Source organism: Coffea eugenioides, chromosome 2 (assembly GCF_003713205.1).
Source record: "Coffea eugenioides isolate CCC68of chromosome 2, Ceug_1.0, whole genome shotgun sequence".
Taxonomy (NCBI): domain Eukaryota; kingdom Viridiplantae; phylum Streptophyta; class Magnoliopsida; order Gentianales; family Rubiaceae; genus Coffea; species Coffea eugenioides.
Genome location: NC_040036.1, coordinates 12,843,136 through 12,851,574, shown reverse-complemented (window position 1 = coordinate 12,851,574; position 8,439 = coordinate 12,843,136). Strand labels below are relative to the sequence as shown.

At 37.6% G+C, this 8,439-nt stretch overlaps 2 protein-coding genes across 3 annotated transcripts; one reads left to right on the top strand and one right to left on the bottom strand.

Moving 5' to 3' along the window:
* The first annotated feature begins 632 nt into the window (after positions 1–632).
* On the top strand, positions 633–4,390 carry LOC113760532. Of its 2 annotated transcripts, none has more exons than XM_027303154.1 (5): positions 633–2,641; positions 2,988–3,078; positions 3,392–3,623; positions 3,718–3,786; positions 4,093–4,390. In XM_027303154.1, exons 1-3 carry the CDS (start codon positions 719–721, stop codon positions 3,580–3,582), a joined length of 2,205 nt encoding a protein of 734 aa, XP_027158955.1. In that variant the 5' UTR covers positions 633–718; the 3' UTR covers positions 3,583–3,623; positions 3,718–3,786; positions 4,093–4,390. The 2 variants fall into 2 exon arrangements, with proteins under 2 accessions (XP_027158955.1, XP_027158956.1); XM_027303155.1 differs by having other exon boundaries at positions 3,706–3,786.
* A 372-nt stretch (positions 4,391–4,762) lies between these two features.
* Positions 4,763–7,484, bottom strand: LOC113762138 (CBS domain-containing protein CBSX5-like). The gene is made up of 2 exons (XM_027305436.1): positions 6,917–7,484; positions 4,763–5,734 (listed from the first exon to the last, which is right to left on the bottom strand). The coding sequence occupies exons 1-2, from the start codon at positions 7,297–7,299 to the stop codon at positions 4,900–4,902; spliced, it is 1,218 nt and encodes a 405-aa protein (XP_027161237.1). The 5' UTR covers positions 7,300–7,484; the 3' UTR covers positions 4,763–4,899.
* Between the last annotated feature and the right edge of the window lie 955 nt (positions 7,485–8,439).

Below are 8,439 nucleotides of genomic sequence, written 5' to 3'. Positions count from 1 at the left end.
GACAAATAAAACATCATATTTTTATTATAATTTGCACTAATGACAAAAGTTACATCATCAAACATATAAAGATATCGAAGAATAGATACGAAGAATAGATAGAAATTAGTCTATGCATTGTCAAACTAAATATTTTCTTCAAAAATCTTGATTGCAAGTTTCTTTTTGTCTTTTTCTCTATATTTACTAACTCACCATCATATCTTGGTAACCAACCATTTGTAACTTGACAATCTAAAGCATAGTACTTTTCTAGCAATTGGTACAATTAAGTCTCAACAAAATCCTCACGCAATCTTCTCTGAACCACAAATTTTATCGGACCTTGACAAGGGCTGATCCAGGCCCGAAATCCCTTTTTCAGCTTGCAGATTGTAATCCATAACAGCATTGAATGGGCCTCTTTGTATCCTTAGGCAAAAATGAATTGAATTGAGCCGAAGCTTCAGAGATGCTTATGAAATAGGAATTTGCCGAATCCATGAGGCCCTGACATAGTGACATGTGCCCATGTTTTGATCCATCAAGTTGCCAGCCCCACATCCGAATGAAAGGCAAAATTTTCAAAAAAAAAAAAAAGAGATTGAAAGATCAACAGAAATAATCAAATGGCTGGATTAAACCTGGAAAGGCCGACGAGATTCTTCAATCTGCTTATGTAATATAAGAGCCTCTTCATAGTTCATACTCGAATCGTATGTAATCAGTTTGCCCCAAAATGAATATCTTAATCACAAGAAGACTTGTTCTCCAATTGCATCCTCAATTCTCAACTCAAAATTTCATTTTTCATCCTTCACCACTTGGCCAGAAAAATCCGAACTTTATCAATTTATCGCCAAGAAAATGTTCTTTCACCACCAAGATGATTCCATTTTGCTCCACTGCTGCTTCTGCCTCAGTGGATTACTACGGTGGGTGGGACCATCCTCAGCTCGGTGGCAACTTTGACCACTCAAGTGAGTATGATCAGCTCCGAAGTTTTCTTGGATTTGGTGATAAGAAGTACTATGTTTTTGTATACCTTTTGGGTTTTATCTGTGCTTTGGCAATTTCTAGAGTAAAAGTTTCTTCAATAATCGGTTTTCCAGCTTGTGCTATTGTTTTTGCTGTTGGGTTCTCAGTTGGGTTTTCTAATGGGGGTCATATCAGCTTCAGTGGAGCTAAGAAAAGGCCTAAAGATGAGAACTTAAAGGAATCTATTGGAAAAATGAGGGACTTGGTAGATTTGTTAAGTGGGTTTGATGCTAAGTTTGTAAGTTTGAAGAACGGTATTAAGGATTGTATTGATTGCAATCAAGTTAGCTTGAATGATTTAGGAACTTTTCTGAAAAATTTGGAATCAATTAACTTAGATGCTTTGGATGCCAAAAGTATTGCTGAAGATTGTATCGGCAATATATTACCGGAGATTCAAGATACGGAGAGAAATTTAAGTCAAAAATCAAGTAGGAAAAAGAAAGAGGTAGGTGATAATGGCTTTAGTTTCCGCCAATTTTTTGTGAATTTGTTTCAGGAGAAGCCCAAAATCCCAAAGCCTATTAAAATGAGAGATTTGAGCAAGAGGGAACTGAAAAATGTGGAGGTAAATCATCGCGAACAAGGCAACATTTTAGCTTCTTCAGTTGAAGAAAGAACTTCAAAATCATTATACAATAGAAGTGCTGAAAATGAGAACGAGGGTTTGCGTGGACCAACTTATCAATATCATAATATAAATCGGGGTAAAGCGAATAACTTGGTTAATGGTGCTAGGAGAATGAATGTGGTCGCCGAAAATGAGTATTTGAAATATGCAGAGACGCGTGATGCCGTTAAAGAAGTGCTTAAGAGTAATAAGTATACTTACCAGAAAAGGAGGTTAGACTGTATGAGCAACCAAGAAGTCTCTTGGAAGCAAAGTCATGCAAAGGAAGTTGAAAGATGGTCATCTCATGATCGTTCACTTGAATCTATGGACTTCAGGGTAAGCCTTAAGCATAGGAAAACTGAGACATCATTTGGGCAAGACGAGAAAATAGATTATCTGGCAGGGAATTTTGAGGATTTTGACAGTGTCAAAAGAGGTGAAAATGAGGATTATGGATCGTTTATCAGAGGCGAGAGTGTGATTTCTGATACTCAACATTCCCAGACTAAGGATGAGTATACAGTGGCTTCAGAAGATATGGAGTTCAGTAGGTGCCTTGCAGAAGCTAATGTTCTTCTAAAAGAAGCTAAAGAGTGTTTGGTGCTGCAAGGTGATGATGAAGTTGCAGAGAAATTTTTATGTAAGTCTGCAGAATTGCTGTTGCAAGCTTTAAACATAAGGCCAATGAGCTTATTAGCAGTAGGCCAGTTGGGAAACACATATCTTCTTCATGGAGAGCTAAAATTGAGGCTCAGCCGCCAGTTGAGAGCTCTGCTCACTGGAAATGAAGCATCAGCTGATAAATGGGATACGGCAGAGGATCTAGTTTCCAGGAATTACAAGATTTCATCAATTCTTGCAGATGTTTGTGAAGAGTGTGAAGGACTGCTCATTAATGCTGGAAGAAAATATAGATTAGCCTTGTCAATTGATGGAAATGATGTGAGAGCCATGTACAACTGGGGACTCGCTCTTTTCTTCCGAGCACAATTACTTGCCGATGTTGGACCAGTAAGCAAAAACCCTTGCCAAAGTTGGCTTTTCTAGTTCAAAGTGCTTCAATTACTTCCTTTTTAATCATGCCAGGTGCTTTCACCTGGACAACAGTATTTTTTTAACTCTCCTACCCCTCCCCACACCCTTCCCACCCCCAACCATCAGCCATAAGATTCAAACCCTGTACCTGACAGCAGGGAAGACTCTAAGCGCCCTCCTTGGCCATTGGGCCGACCCCAGTGGTTATCTGGACAGCAGCTTGTTTAATGATTCACGAAATATATTCTTACACAAGTTTTTCTCGAGTATTATTTTGTCACTATCACTTATACTGCACTTGACTGCATTATGCAAATTTCAGGGTGCTGCTCCTGATGCAGATGAGGTATTCCTAGCAGCAATTGATAAATTTGATGCTATGATGTCTAAGAGCAATATCCATGCACCAGATGGTATATGATAAACTCCCTGCCATCTCTATATTGTTTGATGGAATGGTGATAAGACCTGTTGGATATAAGATCAAATATTCAATTTATGCTTTTTACATTCCCAGTGATACTGCTATCAAAACATGTAGACCTGAAAATCTATGAATAGGATGACTGGCATCATATATGGTGGACATGCATTAGTGAAAGAAATTTTTGATGCGTTCTGAAGTTCTAATCTTCTTATATACCATTTACGGTTTGGAAAATCACAATCTGTAATTCAAGCAGAAGTTGTCAAACTTGTTTCTCAATCAAAATGGATGCATTGCAGCTCTTTTCAGATGGGGGGCTGCATTACAGCAAAGATCTCGTTTGCGGCCAAGAAAAAGCAAAGAGAAGGTGAAGTTGTTGCAGCAAGCTAGAAGGCTTTATGAAGATGCACTGGACTTTGATTCTGAAAATGTCCAAGTACGGGAAGCTCTGTCTTCATGTGTATCAGAGCTGAAATATTGGTATGACTAGTGATGGCTGTAAAACTCTTGTGCAATAATAAATTCATCCAGGTACTTTTTCTTGCAAAAGACACTGTTGTTTATTTTGTTAACTGTTAATAAATGAAAATCCTAAATTCTTGTTGTTCTCCAGCTTGATAATTAGGCCGAAGCAAAGAGAGGTGAAGCCACATGTGAGTTCGTGCAAATGCTTCCTTGTAGAAAAGTTCAACAGGTCAGGAACGTAGATATGTCTCAATGGTGCATAAGTTCTCAATTGAAATAATCTCAACTCTTTGTTTTACATAAAGCATATGCAAGATTTCTTTCACTTGCTCTTGGCTCCCTCCGAAAATTAATAGTGAAAGCAGAAGAGCTTCTGGTTTCAAACCATTGAGAATTTCTCAGAGACAATTTGATGAGATTAATTGCAAATTCTTTCTTTTCTGGTCCTCTTTTCCACTTTGTTTTGCATATTTTTCGTAACACTTTCTGAGAAATTAAACTGACCGAGCTCTGTTGTCATCATGTATATATACAGGAATCTATCAAGAAATGGAAATACGAAGTGGTTTAGGGAAAGTGACTGAAAATTATACGTAGCTCGGGTCCAGAGACGAAAGAAGGGTGTGCAAAAAGGATACGTTTCAGAAGCTGTGCGCTATTTGGATGTGCGCAATCGCATGTACCTTTTTGCTTCGCTTTGTTGATGCCTCTTTTGGTGTAGGAATCCAATAATGCTTTTGGAGAAATTGTAGGCTTCATTTTCTGTTCTGAGGTTTTCTTACATCCTGCAGGCTATCTCTACTTCTCGATAAATAAAGCTATTTGTTCGTTTACCTAAAATAGCTTCTACATAAACTAACCAAAATCTTCTACGCCAGAAATGCCAATAAGATCCGTTGCATTTTGTAAATGCCTTTTACAGCGGCAAAAAGTGGCCTCCGGCGCCTGATTAGTACTCCGATTTCTCTCTTTCTTCCCAGTCTCGGCAAATCACGTAGTCAGGAATTTGCAGTAGAAACTTTTAGACGCAAAATTTTCATTTTTATGTTTCTCCGGAGAGGGAAAGAGTATTGTGAAGTACTGCAATTGTTGTTTGATTCTTCTAGAGTTTGTCATGAGAGGAGCAACTCCCTCGATGAATCTTTTTACCCCAACAAGAAGGAAATACATATATATATATATATATATATGTACGCACAAACTCATGCACAAGTTCAACTTCATATTAAAAATTCTGAAAAATTTTCAAGACATTGTAAATCCTCCTTTCAACAAAGTAAATATGGCTTGAACACATTGTCCTGGCTTCTTGTTCGTTACTGCATGACTAACCTCTACGCCCCTACTTAATGCCGCCGGCAATGCTCCGGAAAACCTTAAGCATGCCTTCAAATGTAACAATCCCAACCAAGGTGTGGTCCGCTTCCGCAACCCAGACACAGCTCACACGGTGTGCAAGGGCTTGAATCATTACAGCCACAAGTGAACTCCACGGATAGCAAACAATTGCCTCTGACCTCCTCGCAGGTGAATACCTACCGGATCCGCCATACTTGATTGATGCAGACTCATCATCAGAAGAACAGCTCGAAGATGCTGATGATGACGACGATGATGAGAGAGAATATTCCTCCAATAGATCCAACATAGCCTCAAGATTTTTTTCTTCCAACCTCGTTCTGACTAGCTGGACCAGTTCCTCCGAAGGACCACAACAATCAATGTATGCCAAGAGATCACCTGCTGAAAGGGTTGTAATTGCCGCAGCAACAGTTTTATCACAGAATGCAAGAGTGGAGGGCGATATTTCGCCGATCAATCTGTTATTTTCATCGATGACAGCAACAGAAGCCTGCTCCACGAGCGAGCGAGAAAATAAGGCCAACGCAGAAGAGGCAGGTTCATCATAGTGAACAGTCATTATATCATGATCAATCATGTTTAGTGATTCAATTGTGAAAGTTGGGATTGGGGAGAAAACTCCGATGGAGTTGAGAATGAAGCGGACTACATCTTCCTGTGTTATCCAGCAGTATTCACGGCCATTGTGGAGTGTGCTGCTGAAAGGAGCTGGTTTACCCAGGAACTTCTTTCTTGAATTCCTGGTTGCATAGCTTTCAATCGGTATAACCAGGTTCTGTGTACCATCAAGTATGTAATCCAATGCTTGCAACAAGCTGTAAGTCAAGGAATCAATCAGTAAAAACCAATTACCAGCCAAAATCGACAGATTTATGGAAAATGGATTTATTCAAATACTAATCCAGAAGCATAGGATCAGGTAGTTGCAAGTCAAAATCGTCAGAAAAGACAATATATGAAGTATCATTAAAGAAAGAAAGTTCACATAAAATGAAACTTCAGTTGCCTTTCTTTCTTAACCACTACCAACAACTAACCAAAATGGACTCGTTCATGAAGAATCATAGTATTCAAATACTAGTCCAGAAGTTGCATCATCCAGAATAAATTAAAGGAATTGTAACAGAATCATGCAGTTGCAGAACAGAATTTCGAGATAGAGACAACGTCAAACATCATTAGGAAAGTGTACCGAATTATAAAGAATTTTTTTCAAAAGCCAAATAAAAACTTTAACTTACGCATTTTTTTGTTTTTTAAAACTAAAACCCAAAATTTGATTTTTCCTGGTGTAAATAGAAGACGGCAAAGGAGACTAAGACAACATGCGTCTCCGTTTACTTGACTGACATAAATAAAGTTCCCTTTTTTCTGATGAAGCGGACCTTTATTGTCACTTCATCCTACAACTTTCCCCTAAATTCAGAGCACTCTTTTCACTGTACATTTTTCTTATCCTTTTCTTATTGTCTTTTTTCCACAAACTAGATAGATTCTCCTACAACAGGTAAAATTCCAAACTGAAGGAATTGCCAAATCAAACAAAATAATGATGAGCAACGACCCCATTAAAATACTGTAACCTAACTTCTTTGAATTTTATCTTTCATCTACATAAATTTCCTTGCATCACATGATTTGTTTTAACCCCGTCAAATTTCCCAAAAGCATGTAATGAATATCTCTAACATTTCAAAGAACAAAAAAATCAACATGAAAATTTAACTCACAGCTCATACGGTCATACCAGCAAACATAGCATACAACAAAATTTCCATCGCAACCACAGAAGAAAGCATACGGAGGAAAAGAACAGCAATAAGAAATAAAAAAAAAATCTCAGATTCAGAGAAAAGAGGGGGGTGGATAACATGTATTAAATTTCTTTCTCCCTTAATTGTTGAAAACAAATCTTAACAAAAATTTCCCACCAATATTTTTCATCAAAAAACAAAACCCAGATGACAAAATTAAAAAAAAAAAAAACATTGGTAAACCTCGAATTTGGCTCCAAATGCCTGACGGACAAAGGAGGGGCTTTGAGCAAAATCTGAGAGATAGAAGCCTCTAAAGCCTTGAAAGGATCTGCCAAGTTTTCTTCTTTACAAAGAAAACAAATGACATCCACCATGCAAATCTTCCCCACACACTTGCAAGCTGGAGAATCCACAATAACAGCGTTATTATTGTCAAAAGATTTGATCTTGGAAGAAGAATGGTAGTCGGAGCAGCAGGACCAGACGCTCACATGGCTCTCCCCCGATTTCTTCAACGCCGACAATGCCTCCGCAACAGTAGCGCCGATGGGGACCCACTTGAGAGGAGGTTTTCCTAGGCAAAGGTCTGATACCTCTCGATTGTTCAAGAAATTAACTGCCATACAAGAACGGAAATTTTCAAAGAGAGAAATGAAATTAAGGAAAACAGAAGAGGTTGCCTAGAACTGGAAAAGGAGAATTCTGGAAGAATATATATTTTAGAATAAATATTTATGATGGACGGAGGGATGGATATGGAGGCAGAGACGGAGAGGTGGTCAGGGACAAATTTAAGTGGTGATGGATACTGCTCTGGCTTCGACCAAGGTGAAACGTATTGGAGACAGCTATTTATATAACCACAGCCCCCCCCACCCCCCAAAAAAAAAGGGAAAAAAAAAAAAACAGAGCCCTTTATACCGGTATGGTGTATAATTCTATTTAAAAACCAAAAAAGTCAGTAGCATAAACAAAAATCCAGCTGTCTATGACTCCCCCAAATAAATCTTTTTCTTTTGCGATCTATAAAGTTAGAAATACTAAGGATTTTTTTTTATTTTGATTTTGTGTCCGTTTTCATTTATTGGTTGGAGGATGGCACTACTTTCAAGTTTCAACACTGGTGTGCGTATCGGTTTTGAGATTTTTCTTTTCTTTGTCCTGAGTATAGTAATTGTCATCATCATAAAAGTTTCTTATGCTATGGTAGTAAATAGTAGTGATAAATTTTTTTTTCTTTTTGTTCACTTTATACCAAACCATTAATCTTCGTCTTCTAAACTCTTTCTTGTACAAAAAAAAGTGCCACTCCGCTTGGATGGACATAGCTATCGTTTTCTTCTCTCTCTTTTCCAAAGTCCATTTTGCGCATTATTTTCCATTTCTAGAATTGGTTGTATGAAATCCTTCAAAAGGACCAAAACAACTACACTACTAATAGTTGTTAAAGATGGAGACGCTTAACTTGTTTACAATTACAGTATGAATTAATTGTGATGATGCGTGCAGTCATGTATGTATTAAAATTTGCGTTGTTGATTTTTGTAATTTCTACCTGTGATTCTAGTCAAGAGCATTGATCAACAGATGCAAATGTAACTGACTTACAACAAGATTACAATTAGCATATATGAACATGTTAGGTTAATTTTTTTAAGCATGTTTCTTATCTTGTGTGTAAGTAACTAGTTTTCTAATTGGTTTTAGTTACTCGAAATAGTAGTTAAGAAATTTCCTATTTTGTTTAGGATTAAAAATTATTT

What these genes read in the sequence shown, in the direction of transcription:
- LOC113760532 (XM_027303154.1), top strand. Translation starts at nt 719, where the DNA reads ATGAATATCTTAATCACAAGAAGACTTGTTCTCCAATTGCATCCTCAA. An exon ending in TACTTGCCGATGTTGGACCA is followed by an intron (nt 2,642 to 2,987) that starts GTAAGCAAAAAC and finishes TGCAAATTTCAG; the next exon opens with GGTGCTGCTCCTGATGCAGA. An exon ending in CAATATCCATGCACCAGATG is followed by an intron (nt 3,079 to 3,391) that starts GTATATGATAAA and finishes GATGCATTGCAG; the next exon opens with CTCTTTTCAGATGGGGGGCT.
- LOC113762138 (XM_027305436.1), bottom strand. Translation starts at nt 7,299, where the DNA reads ATGGCAGTTAATTTCTTGAACAATCGAGAGGTATCAGACCTTTGCCTA. An exon ending in CATTTGGAGCCAAATTCGAG is followed by an intron (nt 5,735 to 6,916) that starts GTTTACCAATGT and finishes CTTGACTTACAG; the next exon opens with CTTGTTGCAAGCATTGGATT.